This window comes from Salmo salar, chromosome ssa02 (genome assembly GCF_905237065.1).
Source record: "Salmo salar chromosome ssa02, Ssal_v3.1, whole genome shotgun sequence".
NCBI classification, from domain to species: Eukaryota; Metazoa; Chordata; class Actinopteri; order Salmoniformes; family Salmonidae; genus Salmo; species Salmo salar.
The window spans coordinates 58,049,359-58,072,875 of record NC_059443.1 but is presented as its reverse complement, the minus strand read 5'-3'; the positions used below and the strand labels follow the sequence as shown (position 1 = coordinate 58,072,875).

At 44.7% G+C, this 23,517-nt stretch overlaps 1 protein-coding gene across 4 annotated transcripts in view; it reads left to right on the top strand.

Moving 5' to 3' along the window:
• LOC106587157 (septin-9) overlaps window positions 1–23,517 on the top strand; it is a 75,902-nt gene that overhangs the window by 10,647 nt on the left and 41,738 nt on the right. The window contains exons 1-2 of one of the 4 annotated variants that reach the window (XM_014175258.2): window positions 6,397–6,511; window positions 21,222–21,875. The exons of 1 other annotated variant lie outside the window; for it this stretch is intronic. In XM_014175258.2, coding sequence (XP_014030733.2) covers window positions 6,490–6,511; window positions 21,222–21,875 — 676 coding nt within the window. In that variant the 5' untranslated portion in view covers window positions 6,397–6,489. Of the gene's footprint in view, window positions 1–6,396; window positions 6,512–13,134; window positions 13,409–21,221; window positions 21,876–23,517 lie in introns of those variants that run through there. 2 more of the 4 variants (XM_014175240.2, XM_014175253.2) reach the window with 2 other exon arrangements.

Here is a 23,517-nt window from a genome sequence, read left to right as displayed (position 1 = left end):
TGAGGTCTTGTATTTATCTGGGAGTGCTCTGTGACCAAATTCCACATGCACAGACACTACCACTGTGTGTGTGTGTGTGTGTGTGTGTGTGTGTGTGTGTGTGTGTGTGTGTGTGTGTGTGTGTGTGTGTGTGTGTGTGGAGACTGTCTGGGTCAGTGCAGCAGATTTAGACATCAGGAGCCTGCCATGCTGATTACAGGGGCACAAGCCACAAGGAACCACAGGAACTCTTTCTCTCTCTCTGCCTCTCCATTTCTCCCTCTCGTTCTCTCACTCGCTCACTCACTCCCGAAGCCATGACTCCGTTTAGTCTAATTCGCAGAGACAGGACAGAGGTGTGTGTGGGTGGGTGGAATCCCAAAACACACATTATTGTTGACTACCTAGCCCTCAGTCTTGTTTGTCCACACACTCTGTACCCTGCTGTGTGTTAGGCAGTACTTAGTGAATTGATAAGGCATCCAAGCCACTGTTGATGATTCATTTTCTCAATGTCAACATGTGTCAGTATTTAACTCCATCTGTTAGTTCTATCAACTCTATCAGCCATTCAAAATGCTAAGTGTGGTTCTGATAGCCTGAGTCCAAGATCTGTTTGTGCTGTCTTGGCAACTCCCTTGCTATGAGTGTCACGCCAAACAAGTTGGAACACAAACAGATCAGAGACTCAGGCTAGGTCTGGGCTAGGTCTGGGCAATGTAGAGCCGGAGACTCCTGGGCCTGGACCCGACACTGTGAGGATATATCCCATTCTGGTCTGTCTGCTGCCAGCTTCCTCCAGGCTCTAATTACTAACTTATGGTGAGGAAATATCCAGCAGATATCCCAGTACTACCACAGCCACACTGGGAAGGACAGAATGACAGACTGCAGTCCAAGCACTTTTTCAACACTTTGATTTAACATCTTACTGACCTGGGGTTGGGGGGGGGGGGACTTTTGGAAAGCAAAAGGTCTGTCTTTGACTTAGAGTTGAGAAATGATTGTCCCGTGGAGTGGGTTAGATACCAGTTTTTGTATCTGTTTTGTCCTGTGAGCAGCCATTCCAAGAGTGATTACTCAGCCTTTGGGACATTGCTTATTCAGCTATATATTGGCCATGACATTCATTCTCTATTTGGTTATGAACTGGGAAGTGTAACTTCTCTCACTGACTGGTTTACACCAGATCATCTTTAACCAATGAAAACCATGAGAAATTGCTAGCAAACAGAACTGTCAAATACCAAGTCTAATCACTGTCTTATTGAACGCAGGCCTCGTTCATTAACACAATCACACTGACTCTACATCATCTCAATCCGCCTCTTTACACCGGGTCAATTGCCTTCTATCTGCCCCGTGGCAGGAAATGCCAATCTAGCGAGTGGGAATTAGTGCATGTGTGAGAGAGTCTTTAGATTCCCCCATAGCCCCAGTGAGCCCCACTCACGCATGCCCTCTCCCCCAGCATTTGGACACCATCAGTGGGAAATATGGGGATTGGGGATGAGCATGTGGCTGCCGTCGGGAGCGGAGAGAATCGGGTGATTGGATCAAATCAAGGTCCCTCAATCTGTGTGTGTGTGTGTGTATGCTAGAGGTCAACCGATTAATCTGCATGGCCGATTTAATTAGGGCCGATTTCAAGTTTTCATAACAATTGGTAATCGACATTTTTGGAAGCCGATTACATTGCATTCCACGAGGAAACTGCGTGGCAGGCTGACCACCTGTTACTCGAGTGCAGCAAGGAGCCAAGGTAAGTTGCTAGCTAGCATTAAACTTATCTTATAAAAAACAATCAATCTTCACATAGTCACTAGTTAACTACACATGGTTGATGATATTACTAGGTTAACTAGCTTGTCCTGCGTTGCATATAAATTAACAGGCACCGCATTGATTATCTTCGAATCACAGCCTACTTCGCCAAATGGGGGATGATTAAACAAAAGCACATTCGCGAAAAAAGCACAATCGTTGCACGAATGTACCTAACCATAAACATCAATGCCTTTCTTAAAATCAATACACAGAATCATATATTTTTTTAAACCTGCATATTTAGTTAAAAGAAATGAATGTTAGCAGGCAATATTAACTAGGGAAATTGTGTCACTTCTCTTGCGTTCAGTGCAAGCAGAGTCAGGGTATATGCAACAGTTTGGGCCACCTGGCTCGTTGCGAACTAATTTGCCAGAATTTTACATAATTATGACATAACATTGAAGGTTGTGCAATGTAACAGCAATATTTAGACTTAGGGATGCCACCCGTTCAATAAAATACGAAATGGTTCCATATTTCACTGAAAGAATAAACGTTTTGTTTTCAAAATAATAGTTTCCGGATTTGACCATATTAATGACCAAAGGCTCGTATTTCTGTGATTTGATATTTGATAGAGCAGTCTGACTGAGCGGTGGTAGGCAGCAGCAGGCTCGTAAGCATCTCGGTGAACTAATCCATTGCGGAGGCCATGGGGATGGCACAGTCCAAGAAGAAGGGGAGTGTGGCTGCACAATGCACTTCTCTCTCCAGAATGAGCTCTCTCCTGACAATTTGTGCACATTCATTGTTTCATAACTTCATTGTTTGAGTTTCATTGTTAGTGTCTATCAATTCCCCATTACATACAGTAGCTCACCAGAAGTACATTTTACTGTTAATTCCTATAATTTCTAATCTACAACGTTTATTTGGTTACGGTAATGTCTGTTAATGCATTCAATATATTATTATTCCAGTCGTTTACCGTTCTCATTGTCGGAGTGGACACGTTGTTTGCAGAGCGCATAACCTATACTACACTTGTAAGAAACACGTTTTGGTTTATTTCATTCCATTTATGAATTCTGTCAATTTAGTCATTGACAGGAGCACTCCAAACAAAAGACAATGTTGAGTAAGGACGCGCACCTGATTACGCATAGAAGTACGCCGGCTTATAGGCTTCTCAAAGTAATGTTTTCTTCACCTCAAACAGCGAGGAAGCTAAGTCTGTTTTTACATCCATTGAGACTAACAATAATTCCTCAATGTATTTGAAAAATCTTTCCAGCTCTCTCCCTTTTGATAACCACTCGGTGTGAAAGGAAAAATGTCAAACATCATAAAATGGTGTGTAGCCACTGCAGGCTGCAATCTTTTTAGTTGTTTGCTTTATAGGCTATTTTTACATGGCAATAAAGTTACTTTTTAGGTTTATATCATTTCATTTAGAATTGGACAGAATTTTGATTAACCACATGACAATGGTTTTGAGATACGAAGACATTATTATAAATGAAATAATTGTTCCACGTAAATGTGCATATGAAAACCACAACTGGTACGCAGATCAGTAGAAATTGTAAGATCCATTTGGCATTCCACGTGAGAAAGTTGGCCGACTCCTCGTGTAGCCTATTACCAGCAACTTCAGGAGAGTAACAGCAGAATCTGCGAAAGCCAGCGAGAGTTGGATGGTCGGGACAGGTTAAGGATTTTTTCCTCTGTTTATCTTGATCTCTGGCTCCCTCTTGAGTCATTTGTGTCTTATTTCATCAAACAGTGAGCTTAAAGCATAAGTCAAGCTCAATGCATATAAAGTGGATTATAATAAAACATATAGGGTGTGTCTATTACAGGTTAGTGGCACATTAATTGGGGAGGACGGGCTAGTGGTAAAGGCACTCTGTTCCAGCCATTATTATGAGCCGTCCTCACCTCAGCAGCCTCCACTGATTTTTTTATTTTTTTATTAGTTGGGGACAGCACTAGTGTGGTGAGAGGTTCTCCTCCAGCAGGCAGGTTGGGAGGATATAGAGGGGAGATGGTGAAACGTATGAGTGAGACCATCTCTCTACAGATGGACACTGGAGCTGGTCTCGCTCTCCCCCCTCTCTAAAGATGGACGCTGGTCTCTCTCTCATCTCTACAGATGGACGCTGGAGCTGGTCTCGCGCTCCTCTCTCTACAGATTGGAGCTGGTCTCTCTCCACAGATGGACACTGGAGCTGGTCTCCCTCTCTTCAAATAGGTCTCAGCATCGAGCCACTACAGTACAGCCCTGTTGAGGCTTATAGTTAACCAACGTTGAATCAGAGCTGGCTTACCGCAGCACCACTGTTTAAATACTGTACACATATCATAAATCAAAAAGTATGACACCAAAAGATACTGCTGTTTTGTTAGTTGTCTGAGTGTCACAAATGGGAAGTCACAGATTGTCACTTGTGTTTCTGTGTGTGTTTGTGCGTGGCCGCATGCGTGCCTGCTTGCATGAGTCTGTGTGAGAGACCACAATGCTTTTCGGCTCAGGCCAAGGGTGTGACTCGATCTCTCCTGACCAGCTGAGCACTGACTAGGTCCAGGGTAGACCGGGTTAGTGCTGCCATTTGGCTGCCCTAAAGAGTTCTCCTTAATTAAAACATGTCATAAGCAGTCATTGCATTCTATTAACTTTGTTATTGTGCAACAGCTTTAACAGAAAATATATATATTTTTATGTGGCTAGTCTTGACCCTGATTAGCTCTGCTTTAAATGTCTGAGGACTAAGCAGCATGAGACCCCCCCCCCCGACACACACACACGCATGCTAAAACACACACGTGCAGGATTTGGTGGAATCAGCCAGGGGCCTTAAAACCGGGCCTCTATTTTTGACAGACTTGGGTAACTTTGACAAACACCATGTGGATGGAAGTTGGCTTCTTGCTTATGACTGAGTTCCTCTTTAATTCAGCATCAAAAAAGTGAGAATTTATCCAGAGTGTAGATCTGATCTGTTTCTTTGTGTGACCTTTAGTAACCACACAGTACATGCGTGTGTGTGTGTGTGTGTGTGTGTGTACACACGCGCATGGACACACACACCTACAAAATCCACACATACCCCTATCCCTCCATCCAGTCCCTCTACTCCCCCACACAGACATATGGCCATATGACATGAGCAGTGGGGGAGTGAGGAGAGCCAGAGGAAGGAGGTGCAGCAGAGGGGGAGAGACATACAACTCCACAGAGCTGGTTTGGGTTAGAAGGGACCCTAGATAGCCCTTTTAACAGAAACTCTTTATGTAGATACAGATAACCCCACTGCTCATCCATGCCGGTCTCATTCCCACTAGGATCCAGTGTGTGTGTAGAGTGGGGTGTTTGTGTGTGTGTGTGTGTGTGTGCCACAACTCCGTGATCTATTGGCCATGGGGCAGCCTTTCATGACTGGTTCCAACTTCCCTGGGTCCCTCATACAGTTGATGCAGCATTTTAAAAAGAGGATCTGACAAAGAGGGAAAACCCAGAGAAGGTTATTATGAATGTTTGTGAACTCACTTCTGATCACACTCTTTGGTAGAGAGACTGTAAAGTTTGGCTCCAGTTGAAGTTTTTGACAACGTACAAGAAATCCCTGTCGACACGTACACCATCCCCAGCCCTGTCTCTTGTATCAACACCTCACCTCTGATAAAGCCGGGCGTTTGTCATGGGGTCGAGCCAAGAGAAACAACTTGCCCTATCGCAACTGTAGCATATCACTGTCCTCACCCAGCCGCGGTTCCTGTAGACTAAACTAAAACTGCCCAGGACAGGTCACATTCACCTGAAAGAGCCAAAGGGTTTGTCTCAGTCATGTTTACTCTAAAGCAATCTAGATAGCTAAGTCGCTAACTCTGGCTAGCTAAAGTCACTAACTCTGCAGTATCTAGGGAGGGATCGGATGTCCCTTTGAGAACAAATGGAAAGGGCAGGGAAGTGAAGTGCTTGTAACTTGGGCCGCCCTCTCCCTTTCACTCACACACACACACACACACGGGTGTGTTTGTTTGGCCGTTTTCTCGCCCAGACGGCGGCTCGCTAAGTGACCCTTGGCCTCTCCGGAGAGCAAGGTGGAGGGTCAGAGGTCAGAGTACGTCCTGCTCTCCTGGCGTCAGGGGAGTGGTTGGAAAGGGAGTGGGGTTAGGGGTGGGCACTATGGAATGCTCCAGGTCTGTTAAGTGGCTCCGGTGTTTGTTTTTCCTGATTAAACCCCAGTCAATAGAACTGGAGATACTCTGGGAGGATAGAATACACAGTCTCTGGTCAGGAAATGTTAAAGTTCCTCTATAACTCACTCAGTTGAGTGTAATGTTTTGAGAGTGTTCTTCGTCCGCTTACCCCACATTTACCTTGTCCCCTTGGCGTCTTCGAATGGTGTCGAAGGTCCCTACACATACAGTATCAGAGTAAGTGTGTGTGTGTGAGAGAGTCTGATTGGGGGCTGTTGAATGGAGGTAGCGGGATGCTTGAGTTCCTGGACCCTAAAGAAAAATAAAAACAAATAAAAAGAGCGAGAACTTCCATATGATCAGTTCTAACAGCGCATTATCACGGCAGATTGAAGACATTAGCACTACAGAGGGAGGGAGGGAGGGGGGGAGAGGTGACTAAGTCAGACAGAAAAAGGGGAAGTCTCCAGCAAAAAAAGGGAGGGAGAGAAAAAAAGACAGACATTACATGTGGCTATCTGAGGCTGCGAGCAAGTAATGGAGCGAGACAGAATAGCCGGTAAGTTCTGGGCTCTCAAACTTTTTTTTCTTCTTCTGCATAGTTGAAGGAAAGCTGCTTAATTTACTCTTTTCTAACTCACTTGGTAACTTTGCTGCCTCGCCTGTGTAGAGGAAGCCACGAGTCATTCGGGGTTCTGTTTGCTTAGCCAGGCAATACAGTAGACGCTGGGGCACTCTGTCTGTCGAGTCCGCTTGCCTCACTACTGTTTGAAAGAGTTCAGGACTAACTAATTCATCTTGCTAGTAAATTCGTCAAGAATATGATCATCGGCTCTAATGATGATTTCAGTCTTTTCACTTTGGATTTTTTTATTGTTGAATTCTCTCCATTTTTAAGGGTTGACTTGTAATAGTTTACAGCTAGCTGGTGGTTGTCTTTGTCTCTCTCTGACACTCAGCTGTGAGATACTGTACGGCTGTCTTTACTGAATGTGCTTGTCTGCATGAGTGTGTGCATGAGAGGGGAGTGGGCATCATGTGAAGAAGTGTCTAAAGCCACATGACTACAAGGTATCCTGGACACTCCTATGGAAAGAGATGTGGAAAAGCCACAAACCAACTATGCAATTTGTGACTGAGGCATTGCAGTAGGATTGCATTGGATATGATGGAATAATGATTCACTACAGTTGACCCTGATGTGGGAGCTAGACTGTAGACATGATTAACTCTGAATAATGTCATAGCCATGCATACGGGGGAGTTGATGCTTGATTTCAGTCTTCTGGATTAACTATGAATGATGGGAAAGTCTATTTTTAGTTATGGGATGAGGCATGGGCTCATGTCGTCGCTAATATGCCTTTTTTTGCGGTTGTGGCCTCCGCCTGCGTCTTTTGAGGAAAGCCTAGCACGTCCCACACACTGTGTCCTGTCAGAATGGGTGTCTTGTCATGCTGTGTCCTCCACGCTGTTGCTCTCAGCTTCAGGGTTGATATTCCTCCACGTCCCCTGTTAATGTCACTCTCTCTGTTTACACACAGTGCTATGACTGAAGCTATCTCTGATCCATAGATCTGCCTTATCAGGTCTTTCATTGGATTTTCAGTTTTTTTGGTACGTTTTTCATTTGGAGGGGCTTCTAAACTGGCCCATATGGGCTCAGTCTGGATTAAAACGATAAAGCTAATCCAACAGGCTTGTGGAGATTAGCGTCGGACATCAAAGTGAGCGTCACTCTGAAAATTAGCCTTCATTCATCTGCTAATGAGATGGCTCCGCATCAGCTCCGTGCATCTGATCTGCTGTGCAGACTCTGTATAGTTCTAGATTAGACCACAGGGAGGCAGTGTTGCTATGTGAGTTTTTCCTTAGCCGTCTGTCTCTGCAGGCAGTCAGTGGAGTGCACCACCATTTCACTGAGTTGTGTGAAAAGTTCCATGTGGATGATTCATATTTTGCAGACAGGGATTTCTTTCTTGTGTGATTTGGAAGAATATAGCAAAGTCGGACATTGGTGGGGGAGAGGAGAAGTGAGGTTTTTCCACAGCTCGAGCGTTTGGTGGCAGCAGTCGCCTTTCACCCAGGAAGCCCTGGGTTGAGCAACTTCCTGTTAATTGTATTTTAATAGGGTTGTTTTTAGATATGTTGCTATGACAATCAACTCTTCCCCCCCCCCAAAAAACACACAACTTGTTTTGAGAGCGATATGAACTACAGTATTAAGTCTTAGCGGGACATTTTGGATCCGTGTTATGAGCCTCTGTCTCCACTCTCCGTTTTGTCTCTGTAGTGTTTCAGACTTCAGTTACGGGCGTGGTGTAGCCTCTCTACCCTCGGCTGTGCTGGATTTAAGATAATATTTTCAATGTGACGTCTTATTGATCTCCTCTAAGTATTGGCAGCACATTGTGCTATAATGGCAGATAGTTGGCTCCCTCCAATGTGGCTGGCTGCTGCTTCAGTGGTAAAATGAAAACCCATGTTTTAATAGTGGAAATGAGAGGAAATCAGAAATTCCATGTCTGTATTGTGACATTTTAAATAGAGATGATCAGTACAGGATATCCTGTTGAGTGACACTCATCGCAGCCATGGCAGGCTATTGGTGGCCGAGGTGTGAGTTGATAGACCAGTTGAGGTCAATGCGGAGGGAGGGAGGTGGAGATGTGGCTTTGCTCTGAACACTGGTTCTTACATACTCTGGATCAACACAAGGCCTATTCAGTGTGTCACATGTCAGCTTACTCATCCTTCGGCTGCTGTGTGTGTGAATATTCCTTTGCATTAGTTTGGGTTTTGCCCAATGTAAACAGTGCAGTGAATGCTAACAATAGCCAATGCAGTACCCTTAAGACACAGCACAACAAACCCATGCAAGACTCCACATGCACACTACCCAATGACTAACCCCTGTAGAGGAAGTTGCAAGGCTCTTTGTGTTCCATAAAAGCGGTGTACAGGATTTCCTCCATGAGTCAGCTGTCGACACTTCTACCTTCCCACCTCTCTGCACCCTACCTTTTATTGTCTGCTAATATTATTATTTCTTCACGAGGATAAGACCGGGCCCAAAGAACATGGCCGTGGACATTGAGAACAGGAAAGTAGGGAACTGGGCGGGCAGGCTCTATGGAAGCCCCACCTTTTGGTGTTGGGAGTTTGGCTGGTACTAGGCTATTATGTGGAAATGACGGAACAGGGGTCAAATCTGGGGTTAGCTTAGTCATGTTATATTCGTCAATGGATACTGGTAGTCCTGAAGGTGTCTCATGGCAAGGGCCAGCTCCCGTGTGACCCTTGTATGATCTACAGGTCTGACTGGGCCTTGCACCAGTGGAACATTCATTGAAGGCGTGGAAAATGCTAATGTAACCTGTAGGGAATGCTACAATAATGGTATTTTTAGATGGTACGAGGTAGATGGCAAACCAGATGTCGTTGTTTTCAATGAGTGCACGACAGTAAACGCCGTTGAGGTTGGCGGTGAATGCCGTCAGCCGCCACGGTAGATGGGACTTGCCGCCAGAGTTCAAATATTTAAACTTTTGCCGTCTGCCATGTCTCGCTATGTTCTGTTCTTTATTTTTGTCTTATTTTTATCTATCCTGATGCCTAGTCACGTTACCCTGCCTTCATGTACATATCTACCTCAAATACCTTATTATCTATCCTGATGCCTAGTCACTTTACCCTGCCTTCATGTACATATCTACCTCAAATACCTTATTATTATCTATCCTGATGCCTAGTCACGTTACCCTGCCTTCATGTACATATCTACCTCAAATACCTTATTATCTATCCTGATGCCTGGTCACTTTACCCTGCCTTCATGTACATATCTACCTCAAATACCTTATTATTATCTATCCTGATGCCTGGTCACTTTACCCTGCCTTCATGTACATATCTACCTCAAATACCTTATTATTATCTATCCTGATGCCCTAGTCACTTTACCCTGCCTTCATGTACATATCTACCTCAAATACCTTATTATTATCTATCCTGATGCCCTAGTCACTTTACCCTGCCTTCATGTACATATCTACCTCAAATACCTTATTATTATCTATCCTGATGCCTAGTGACTTTACCCTGCCTTCATGTACATATCTACCTCAAATACCTTATTATTATCTATCCTGATGCCCTAGTCACTTTACCCTGCCTTCATGTACATATCTACCTCAAATACCTTATTGTTATCTATCCTGATGTCTAGTCACTTTACCCTGCCTTCATGTACATATCTACCTCAAATACCTTATTATTATCTATCCTGATGCCTAGTCACTGTACCCTGCCTTCATGTACATATCTACCTCAAATACCTTATTATTATCTATCCTGATGCCTGGTCACTTTACCCTGCCTTCATGTACATATCTACCTCAAATACCTAGTACTACTGCACATTGTACTGGTACTCCCGGTATATAGCTACATTCTTGTGTATTTTATTCCTCTTGTGTTACTATTTTTTTTATCTTTTTGTTAACTCTGCATAGTTGGGAAGGGCTTGTAAGCAAGCGTTTCACAGTAAAGTCTACACCAGTTGTATTCGGCGCCTGTGACAAATAAAATTTGATTTGATGACGACTGGTATGACGTTTTTTTTTGCGTCCCTCGTCTAAACGCAGCATAACATGACGTGTGAAAAGGCACACTTCATCGCACAGAGTGTGTTTTTTTTTTTTATGCCTGATGGGCAAAGTGTGAAATTATCCAGTCAGGCTAGGAGGCCTGGCGTGTTTACAAGTTCTAGTTGGACAGCTCTCTCATGTTCTCGTTCTTTCTCTTTCTCTTTCTCTGTCTGTCTGTCTGTCTGTCTGTCTGTCTGTCTGTCTGTCTGTCTGTCTGTCTGTCTGTCTGTCTGTCTGTCTGTCTGTCTGTCTGTCTGTCTGTCTGTCTGTCTGTGCGTGCGTTATTATCCCGTTTAATTGAGTAGTTTCTCTACTCAAGATTTTATCGAAGCCAAGTTTATTTAGCTCTGTTAATTCCGTCAGCAGTCATCAGTGCACTGTTGCCACGCTGTCTGGACTGAAAGGTCAGGACAATGCCGTTTTAAAAGGTGTCATTTTAGAGGAACTGTCTAATCTCTCACACACACACTCATAAATGGAATTGATGTGGGGCAACTGGTTTTCTCACTTCCTCGTGATAAACGTCTGTGGTTGTGTGTTCCTATTCGTCTGAAATTGGCCTGACAACCAAGTCTGCAGGTACAACCAGGGAAGTATTAGGAGGCCTACGCAGTAAGTGGCAAAGCTAACCCACATCATACTGGAGAGAGATGACGTGAAGTAATCAGTGTGAATATGTGAAGAGTCCTAGACCAGCGTATCCTATAAGTACATTGTACTGACCCAAACCGGCACCCTTTTACACAAACAACATGCATCTACACCACAGCTCTCCTGTCTCCGCCCTCTGCCATGATCCAGGACCAGGCTGTACTCTTTTGGTGGGGATTTTTCTACAGTTTAGCCCTGAGCCTTCAAACACTGTTTACTGGGCTATTTCAGGGGTACTGAAACACACACACACACACACGCTCCAGATGTTGTTTTGAGAATCAGTCTCTCTATGCCTGGGAGGGAGCCATCATCTGTGTGTGCGTGTGTGTTTGCGTGCGTGTTTAGATAAATATATGCTGGCTGGGGAGGTGTGTATTTCGCACTGTATGTTTTAGGTTTAATTGAGGACTGGGGCTGTGTGGTATATGGTTTACAGTACTGCCACTGGGTCTGAGTACCAGGGGGCCACACACTGCTACATTTGACCGAAGATGCGTACATGAATGCACAGGCATGGGTTAGTGAGGATGTAACACACATGCACGCAGGCACACACCACACGCCTATACACAGCTGTCAGGTTTTACTGGATGTATGACACACAGAATGTGGGTATGTGAGTACTTATGAGGCTAACTCAACCCATGGTTGCTTTCAGCACTGAGAGGCACCCTACACAATCCATAGAAGACTGTAACCTTTCCAACACAGCACAAGTGGTAAAAGCAGTCTAGCAGAGGTATTCCAGTCCTATAACTGGTATATATCATAAACACACACACTCCATAGTCCTTGGACACACACACACACACTCTCTACCTGGCAGCCTCTGGCCCTGGTCCCTAGACACTCGCCATACAGAGGAACCAGAACACACAATAAAACACAGCAGGACCGCTCCTGACCTGAAGGTGTTAGGGTGAGGCGACGCCAGCCACCAGGTAGGCCTACTTCCAGAGAAGGGAGTGTTCTTTAATTAGAGAGGTAGTGAGTCTAAGGATGAGTCTGAAATGGAACCCTATTCCCTAAAAATATATATATATATTTTTAATTTAACCTTTATATAACTAGGCAAGTCAGTTAAGAACAAATTCTTACTTACAATGACATCCTACCCCGGCCAAACCTGGACGGCGCTGGGACATTTGTGCGTTTCCCTATGGGACTCCCAATCACGGCCGGATGTGATGCAGCCTGGACTATACTATATAGTGCACTACCTTTTTGACCAGGGCTCATGTAGTGCACTACCTTTTTGACCAGAGCTCTATATAGTGTACACTACCTTTTTGACCAGAGCTCTATATAGTGTACACTACCTTTTTGACCAGAGCTCTATATAGTGTACACTACCTTTTTGACCAGAGCTCTATATAGGGAAAAGGGTGCCATTACAGATGCAGTCAGACTTTGTGTCAGGAAAGTACCAGAGAAGTGAGTGTTCTTTAAACATGGAATTCTGCCTCACTAGCACTAATTATCTATAACTACTGAGGTACTTTCTGAGGTGGTCAGTTCATGTTAGCTCGAGTGGAGTGGGACTGAGTGGCTTGAGTTTTATGAAGGCCATTTTTGAGGGCCTGATTTTTTGACTGGTTGGCTGAGGGAAAGGGACCTTTCTGGTTGATTACATGAGGCCAGGAAGTTGATTTTAAGTGGCTGTGTGACAATTCCCCTGTTGGCTCATATGTTTTTACATGTTGTAGAATGTTATGGAATCAGACTTGACACAGTCATGCACGCACACACACACACACACACACACTCATTGAGAGGGAGACGGCAGGCAGGCAGGGAGATGCACAAAAATAAGGGAGGGAGTTTCTCTCTGAGGGGAGGAGAGGAGGGCTTGCTTTTCACTCTCTGAAGACTGAGTGCTGCGATGTAGTGCCAGGCATAGGAGGAAGCAGAGGAAAAAAAAGAAGTTGCTCCTTTAAGAAAGCTGTGGTCTTGGATCAGATCTACTACTCAGCACTCTGGCTTTTTACACTGGCTCCTAATTTGGGATTTGTTTAGAATCAATAGAGGGACTCTGGAACGTTACCTTGATTGGGAAGGGATTTGGGAATTCTGTTTACTTGGATATCAAACCAGCAAGATGTCTGACTCCAATGTTACTGCTCACTTAGACGGAATTATCTCTGACTTTGAAGGTTTGTCTTGTTTTGATTACTCTTTTATTTGTCACAGACGTTCCTATCGACAGCCAGTGGTGACTGAAGATGACTGATGTCAAAAATACTATTTCTAGATCGAATTTACAATTGAGTCACTAGCCTTCTTCACTTAACAGCACTGGTGTCTCTCGCTCGAGTTTGTGTGTTCGCACGCGCATTGGGCATGTGTTCCCCTCAGTCTCTTAATCCGAGTCTGTTATTGGTTATATGCAGCGGCAGGTAGCCTAGTGGTTAGAGCGTTGGACTAGTAACCGAAAGGTTGCTAGATCGAATCCCCGAGCTGACAAGGTAAAAATCTGTTGTTCTGCCCCTGAACAAGGCAGTTAACCCACTGTTCCTAGGCCGTCATTGTAAATAAGAATATGTTCTTAACTGACTTGCCTTGTTAAATAAAGGTAAATTATCCTAGTTACGTCAGTAGAGTACCCCAGTATTGACAGTGCTACTCCACCACAGGAAACCTTCCAGCTGAAAGCATTAAAGGGACTCATAGTAAAGCCTCACATCTGGCCACTGCATCAGACCCCCATTCATTCACAACTCCTCAGTGTGTCCTCTGTCTCTCTCCTTTGCTTTCCTAGCTGTCCTGTGAAGCTAGCATTGATTTCCTTTGTTGTCCTCTTCCTCCTTTCCTCTTCCTCCTCCGGTCCGAGTGTGTCCTTCCCTCCAGCTGTGAGAGGTCTGACAGATGCCACACACACACAGACACACGTCTGTTTTGCTATCCTTGTTGAGAACAAACAATTGATTCCCATTGAAAATCCTATTTTCCCTAACCCGTTTCCCAAACTCAGTCCTCGAACCCCAAGGGGTGCACTTTTGGGTTTTTGGCCTAACTAAACAGCTGATTAAAATGATCAAAGCTTGATGATTAGTTGATTTATTTGAATCAGCTGTTCAGTGCAAGGGCAAAAAAACAAAACATGCACCTCTTGGGGTCCCAAGGACCGAGTTTGGGAAACCCTGCCCTAACCCCTAATCCTTAATCTAACCTTAATCCTAAACCTAACTCTAACCCTAATTGTAAGCCTAAACCTAACCGCTGAAGCTAAAAAAGCCTTATCCGTTGTGGGCTTGACAAAATGTACCCATTTGTCTGAATTTTCCTTGTTTTACTATCCCTGTGAGTGCTCTGGAGGCCGATACGTAAAGCTTATTAAAGAGCAGTGTGTGGGTTTCTTCTTTTCATCCCCACAAGGACTGTAAAACCAAAACCCACACACTTTGAACTGAAAGTGTGTTTACGCCGTCAAATCTGCGAATCCGAATGTGTGACTGAACATAGTTAAACATGTCAGTATTGTCCGTTATAATTTCTTTAGGGTTATATGGACACAGTCCAAAACTTGATGAGCGTTTTGCTTCTCGCTCTCTTGGTCAGATCAGCCTATGTGCATTCACTCCCTTAGAATTACACTTCTGGATGTGTGGTCCTGCTTCAGGAAGTAGTTTTGAGTCAGTGAAGCTTAAAACAATATCAGTCAGGGCATGAGGGTAAGACCTTTTTCTTTGACAGAAAGAATTGTGGTGATCTCTCCATATTGGACAGACCAGACTCTCTCCCACATCTGTAGGTTTATGTCCAGGTCGTTTTTTTTTTGTGAGTGATTATGTGTTCTGAGGGAGCGTGCCGCTGTTTGGGCAGGGAGAGGAAATTCCACCGTGGGTGAGTGAGTGGGTGTGTGTGTGTGTGTGTGTGTGTGTGTGTGTGTGTGTGTGTGTGTGTGTGTGTGTGTGTTACCCTGCCAAAAATAGGTAAAGTAAACATGTGTTCTATTGCCTGGGCTCTCTTTTTAAAGTGGCAGGTGTTTATGTATATTTGGTAGAGTGTCCATGGACTTTTATGACCATCTTTGAGGGCTTGTGTACCACTTTCTTTGTAAACTCAGTTTATTACAATGCAGATTGTGTTGCTCAGATTTGTAGGTACAGTGTGCTGTTAACTTTCCATTAGCAGTACTATATCATCAAATGGATGAAAAATACCATATCAGTTCCATGGTAACAGGATGATGTCAGCCACCCTGTCCTCTCAGGCAGTTGTGAATTCTGCTTGAATCTGATTCTCTCTGGTATCTGATCTGGGGCCGTGTAGAAACGTCACTATTGGTCACACACTGCTGCTGAAGCACAGCTGACGTCGGACTACTCTGCCATTTACTTGCAAATCCAGTCTGGTCTATGTTATGTCTGTCTCTCAGCTCAAACTAGAAGTGTGGGGATTTTCCAGAGGCTTATTGTTTGTGGACAGTGTGTGTGTTTTTAGATTGTGTGGTTTTATGTTAGTGCTTTGGTATGGATTTTAATTTCTTATTTTTGAGTGCATCTGAGATCAACATCAAGTCATAAGCCTTGGTCTATTATTGCTCTCTGATTTTAATTGAATCAACTCATTAGAGAATCAACTAAATAGTGAATAGTCCTCTCAGGATTTGTTTGCTATGGTGGAGTTTGAAATAGCTGCAGGTGTTGTCTGGAATCCGTCCTCTCTTGCTACTTCTAACATTGGAAACTGCTCCAGTGGTCAACAAGTGATGTAAATCAGGATGGCAGTAGCCTGCGCTACAGAAGGCTTTCTATTCGTTAACCTGTGGCTGTTGCTTGTTCAAAGGAATGAACTAGGCCTTACCTGCCAAGCACCCAGAGGTTCAGACTGAAAGGTATAGAGCCAAGTACTACTAAACTACCAACAGCTGCATTCACTTTGAGTTCTTCCATATCTTTCTTTCTCTCTCTTTGTCACAGCGTGTGTCAGCTTAAACCCAACAGTGTCCAGAGAAGACATGGGGAAGTGTATATTTGACACCCTAACATTAGCGGTGGCTAAGCTTTGGACTGATCAAGTGAAATATCATAGGGGGAGGATTTGTGTAACTTTATCGGTCTTTCGATGGCCTTGCCTTGTCAGACTTGGTTTGAAAGGTTTCTATAATATTATAAATCTCGCTGCATGACGTTGTAGCCCGCTTCTGTTGACACTGGCAGAACCGCTATGTGGGTATGTCGTACCACGGCGTTAAACGTCACCATTATAGTTTGTGTTAGTGTATCAAGATAAAGTGTTGTCAAACTTGAATAGACATTTAATTCAAGTCGTAATCTTTGTTTTGCCAGTGGGTTTGGCATTGTATGTGCAGTAGTATATGTCTGAAACTGCACCGTTTTTTTTAAAATGCTAGCATTATATCATCATGCCTCTTATGTTTTCATAGACCATAATCTGGCACTATTACAGTAACTGTCAGTGTCCTCATAATTCCACCGTCATGTGATACTGATCAGGAAGTGAGCGAGTCTGGAATGTAAGAGATTGTTCAGTGAGACAACCATTGACTACAGACTTAATACCATGGTGTTATATGAGCAGAGAAAGGTCAGCAATATTATTTGGCAATATCTTCTCCAGTATCCCATAGATAGTGTGTAATACTATACATTTGCTACAGTATAGTTGGCCTTTTCTGCCCTAAAGAACCCTCAAAACACACACTTACACATCCGGCCCAATAGACATAAATTAGACTAGACACACACACACATACACACTGATGAAACTCTAGCATTTGGGCCTCAGAGTTGCGGTCCCCAGGAGAGCTCCCTTCACTCTTCAGTTCTAAGAGGCCGGTCTGAAGGCCGTCTGGCCCCCGTCTAGACCCCATTCTTTGAGGAAGCTGATCCAGCCGGTCACATCAGGACTCAGACGACATGCCATGGAGCTCAGGGCCCGTACTCACAAAGCGTCTCAGAGAAGGAGTATTGAACAAGGCCTGGGAGTCTAACATGAAGGCCACCATGATGTCCGTTGGCCTTGTTTAGTAGGACAGTGTCCTGATGATGATGAGCTGTAGTGCAACAGTGGACCCTAGAGAACCTAACCTCATGTCTTGACCTTTTTAGTCAGTTTTATTATACATCTATGGTCTCTCTCTCTCTTGACCTCTCTTTCCTCAGTGTTCAATCTTTTCTCCAGCCTCACTAAACCCCACAACAGGATGCGGCGATGACTTTGATCTTTCTGACCTCAGTCAGAACCAACACAACCAGGAAGTCAGTCTCTTTCTATATCTACCGTGAGACTGTAAACAGGAAACAATACGTTATGGTTCTGATGGCTCGTTTTGGTTGGAGCATAATTACATTTCTCATAAAAATCTAATTTTATTTGTCACATGCTTCGTAAATAACAGGTGTACACTATGACTGTGTTAACTCAAACCATTAGATAAAAGCACCTGCACAGCTGTATAATTATCATAAGCCTATCTCTTTCTAGCTGCATCAGAGCTGTACAGTATCTATTGTCCATTACTCTATCTGTGTGTCCTTGAGGAGATGAGCTAACGCCAGTAATGCACACAGGGACAGGAAGTCAAGGCTAGCACCTGGGCCTAGCAGGGGATTTCTCCTCTTTTGAAATCTATTTAGTAGGCCCAGGACGATACCAGTAGTGCGATACTCGTTAGTGTCGTGGCAGGGAGACAAAACACAAAGCAGATTTGAACTTCTTTAGGAAAACAGTCCTAATGTTGGAAAACAAACATTATGTTGTCATCCAGAGTCACATGCATTTCTTTTCCAAGCTAGTACACAATATTTTACATACAGCTGGTTTTTAAAGGACCAAGGAGTTTGGACTGCTTTGTGTTATAATTTTTGCTATGGACATTTTTTTGCGATGCTGGTATCTACCCGGCCCTACTATTTAGCCCAGGTGGGAGAGAGCCTCCATCTTAGTGTGTTGTGCTATGCTAGGACCAGGAGTTTTTCTGACCACAACATCTGGCCAGGAAAAACTCTGTTGGCCCAGTTATAGGCCTGGACTAGGGCCCAGATTTGTTCTTGGTCAGAAAAAAATGCCTGGCCCTATGGCTGTTGTTATGGTCATCCCCTCACAAGAGACTGTGAGACACTGAACACTAAGAAGTAGGCTACACACAGAGAGAGAGAGAAGTAGGCTCTGTTGTTAAGGAGATTCCACAGAGACGTTCTGTATTTCCAGCTCATTGTCTGGGAATGCCATTTCACTTGGGGGATGAGACGGTATCGTCCGCCTGGCCTTCGCTCACGTCGGAATACTGGCGCTCCGTGATCCCAGGTCAATCCTGAATGCGTGAAATCCATGACAGGGATATCCTTGGATGCTTCCGCGGAAATACGTGATCCTTCTTCTCTTGTCTTCTAGTGGAATGATGTTGGAAAGAGTGACCTCTGAATGTATAGAAAACCATGGAAAACCGCATGGTAGAACTGAGTCGAGGAACGTTCCTATTTGCTATAGTAATTCCCATAATGTCTCTCTCTTTCCAAGTCATTCTCAGGCATATGGTGTCTGTTGAGGAAGTTGCATTTTTAGGTCATATTAAATCCTATGCAGACATCTTGGATGTTATGATAACACTTAAGTCCTATCGGTGTTATGCGTGTCTGACAGTCTCTATGAAACAGTGATCTTACACCCAGCCGACTGTTTTTAAGCATTGAGCATTAAATCATACATTGTACAGTTTCTCTCTGATAGTAACAAGTCCTATCGGTGTTAGGCTTATACTGACTGTCTCTCTATGCATTGCAACCCTGCAATGTTCAAGAGCATGTAACGATACAGAACATTCAGATAGAATAGGGAATCGTGTCAGCTCTGTTCATTCAATTTCTGTCTGCAACGTTCAAGAACGTTTCAGATCACTGAATACACTAATGGTCTCCCAGCTCACTGTTTGCTAAGCACTAAGCAGCAGACTGATTTGGCAGTCAAGTCCTAGTCCTGGACCGAGTTGAAAGTAGCCAGAACCTTGGAATCATTCAATCATAAAACACAATAGGGAGGGAAGGGGGGTTATGGGGGATGGAGTAGAGTGGCAAAGTGGTTTGGACATGGAAATGACTTATACAAAACAGAAGACGGTTATAAGCGGCATATGGGATTGGGTCTCCCATTCTAATTAAAGATATGGGATATGGGACCTGTTTTTAGTAACATCCGGAGCAACACCCATCTTTAAAATGGAGGATTAAAACGTTTTTATAATGCCTCGTAGACTCCGGAATTTTACGCCAATATTCCCCAAATCATGAGAGCGTGATTGGAGGAAGCATGAGAGAATAACAGTTAGTCGTTGGAAATAAATGTTTAGTTAAGAACCTTTTCAAAAGGTGTTTTGGGGGTTGTTAAGAGCATTTAACACCTATAGTATGTACACATGAGACCTTTCAAATGCAGTTAGGAGATTTAGCAGTTTGCTAATGCTGCTATGCTAACATTGGTTAGTTAGCTTTTCAATGCACAGGGAATGCAAGAACAAGGAAAGGCAGATCAGTAAAATAAAATGGAAAGATGTACGGTAACCATAGCAGGAGTGAGTGTTTAAATGGAGAGATACAGAGGGAAGGGGTGCTAGCAACACTAATACAACAGCATATAGACATCATGGACACTTACGAGGCCATAAAAAGGTTCTTGAACTGGAAAAATGCCATTGGACAGTCAGAGAAGAGCAAGACATTTCCTCCAGCACGATAAATTATAGTTTGGCAAGAAGAGGATTTGTCTTAGGGGGAGAAAAAGTATCGCTGACATAAAATGAAGAGGTTTAATAGCAGTAAAATTAGATTAGGCCCATAACTGATGTTTTGAGGAAAGGCTTTGGTGTGATTGTCTCCAGCTCTCTGAGTCCCTTCACTGCTCGGACTGGGTTTATGGAGAGGGCAATGGGATAGGGGCTGAGTACCCCCTCTGTGAGTGTACATAGAGGGGGTACATATATGCATACATAGATACATACATGTAGACACATATATACATACATGCATGTAGACACATACATACATACATACATGCATGTAGACACATACATACATACATGCATGTAGACACACACATACATGCATGCATGTAGACACACACATACATGCATGCATGTAGACACACACACATGCATGTAGACACACACATACATGCATGCATGTAGACACACACACACACACACACACTCTTTAGGCCATAACAGAACTGATCATCAGCTTGGAGTTGTGTTGAGTGGTACAGAGTGGACAGTGACTAGCTTAGCATCTTCCCCATGAGATTCAAGTTGACTTCCAAGAGGTAAACTAGCCTCATGTTTTGGTTCAAACGTATTTTGGGGGATTTTCTCACAAAGCCACCAGTAACCTGGGGGAAGCGTGTCTCCTTCTGTTCATTTGGTATGAATGCATTGTATATAGGCTATGCATCAGTTACTACCACTACTACTCATCCATAACTCATACAATATTAAAGAATGCATGTAGAGGATACAAGGCTGATATATGACTTTCATTTATATAAGGCCATGCAAGTATAAGGCCATTTGAGGCTGTGCAAGTGGGTGTATAAATTGGATCACATTTTATAACATACAGTAAGTACCACACTGTGTCATATGCAGTCGTATGTAGTGACAGATTGGCACCACTAATAAAGAGTTATTGAAATGAGTTGAGCTTGGCTTAATTGCTTGTTGCTGCCATTTTCCTTTGTGATGTCGCCGAGATTGCTTTTCCAGCTTCTCTCTACACGCTAACCTCAAGCAGCTATGATGCCAGGGACGTCAATACAGTTCATGTTGCTCCTCTGGAATTAGAATACACTGTTCATATATTTGCTGTCGTATTTATTTGGTCCAGGACTAGCCGCAATGTTTGTTTAGGAAACCGGCCCTAAGTGCACTCTGATTATCAGCAATGTCAGAAATGGTCAAGTATGGATGACTCGTTGACGGAGTGTGTCTGTCTCATCTCACCCTCCATGCAGCTCTAAAGAGGTCGTTTGAGGTGGAGGATGTGGACACCTCGGCCAACTCCTCGCCAGGCTCCCGCCGGGCGCCCAACAACACCAACCACCGCCCCGTCATGTCCCCCACCAGCATCTACTACCGTGAACTGGGCGCCAGCAATAACAACAACGGCTCCATCTCCAAGGCCATCATGGGAGGGGGCGGCTCCAAGCCTCCTGAACCCATATCCCGGGGACGCACGGAGCTCTCCATCGACATTTCCTCCAAGCAGGTGGATCCAACCAGCCCTGGTTCCCTCCGATTGGGCACGAAACGACCCGAGGTCCTAGGCCACTCCAAGACCCCCGAGATGGGCCACAAACGGGAGGTGACCTTCGCTAAAACACCCCAGGATGTGGTGATTCGCGGAGGGGCCCGGACCCCCGAGCCCCCCAGCCATGCCCGGAGGTTCGAGCCCCCCAATCTGGGGGACGGCCCGGCCGCTAGGACCACACCAGGGATCAGCGTCACCAAAGCACCCGAGACAACGGGGAATGGAAAGAACAACCACGAGAACCATGGTCATCATGCACCGGTCCACCACCCGCACCACCCCAACCCCCACCACAACACCATCGTCACCACCATCCGCTGCTCCTCGCCCAACCGCACCAAGTCCCCCAACCCTGACAGTAAGTAACCTCTGACCCTAGGTTTCTTCTCCTGAACCCTCTAACTCCTTAGGTTCCTCATGTGATCCTGGATGTAGTCACTTTAACAGAGTGAGGGGCTTCAAGTAGTGGAGAACACAAACAGCCATAGAGAGGCTTGGGTTTGTAGGAAGGCCCCAACTTTCCATTGTCTTTCAATTGTGTCACTGTGAAGTCACTATGGAGATGACCAGTATATACATGTATAAACAAGTGAGAGTAAAGCAGTGTTTTGAGGCTTTGGGCCTGCTGTGTGTGCTGCTAACCACCGATCATAGGATCGTGTGTGTGTGTGTGTGTGTGTGTGTGTGTGTGTGTGTGTGTGTGTGTGTGTGTGTGTGTGTGTGTGTGTGTGTGTGTGTGTGTGTGTGTGTGTGTGTGTGTGTGTGTGTGTGTGTGTGTGTGTGTGTGTGTGTGTGTGTGTGTGAGTGAGTGAGTGATCTGGGCTGGAGTTCCCTGTGGCATTACACAGGCTGCTGAGCAGAAGCTTTGGTGTGAGAAAGCAGAGAGGCCCAATGAGGCGTGGAGGCAGTAATTGGCTCACTCCACTGATCTGGGGCCTGTTTCTAGGAGTGGCCTCTCCAATGCTGAGGCTGAGTGCCTCCAGTCTGATACAGCCTGCCTTGGTGGAGAGATGCCACTGTAAAAGTGGTATGAGTAACGAAGTGCATCGTAGACTGGTCTCAGATCTGTTCGTTGCTATATAGCCAACTCAAATAAACATGATCTGGGACCAGTGAGGCTAGGTATATATAGAAACCGTGTACCATGGTCCTGCATTCATGTCAGCTTTCTGTTTTTAAGACTATTGGCAATATGCACATACCTCCACAGTACACAGTAGTGTAGGTATCCACATTTTGGATACACTTTTAGTTTTCCAACCTCCAGTGGTGGAGGTACAGAACATTTTCCACAACACATCATCCCCCTCCAGTTGCCCTCCTCTACTACCACAGAGGGACTGGAAGATGCAATCACACACAGTGGAGAGCTCTGGGTCCCCGGAGTGGGCCTGTAAGAGGAGAGGTCTGTTTGATTAAAGCCCAGCCTGGGCCTGTCTGTCAGTACGGCCTGTCCCTCCTGTCCCCTCTGCTCTGTCTGGAGCCCAGCGTCTCAGTCCCCTGTCACTGAATGTACAAAAACTATTCAGGCAATTTGTTCTTCAATTCATGCACTCTTGGTAGACTGTGAGATAACAACAATATTTTGTTTTATTCTCCTACATATGCAAAGGACGAATGTATAAATAGTTCTCTCCATCCCTGTCCTAAAGCAAACCAGCGTGTTTTAGCAGTCGGCAGCATCTCACACATGTGGGTTCCACTCACTCCCTTTCCTTTGCTTTTCACTTTCTTTGTCTATCCCTCTCTTTCCTCCTCTCTCTTTCTTACAACACACGCACAACCACTCCTCTTCTTTCCTCCCTCTGCAGATTGAGCGTGTCTCGGCCCCCAGAAGGGCGTCCGCCACGAGCCAAGTTAGATTCCTGTAAACTGAGGGATAAAACCCGGAGCCAAATATGACCTAATGTGTCAGCATTTACAGTCTTTAGACGGCATTCACGCCATCTAGTTTAGAGAGCGTTTTAGAGAACGTATAAGTCACGTTTAGAGAACGTTTT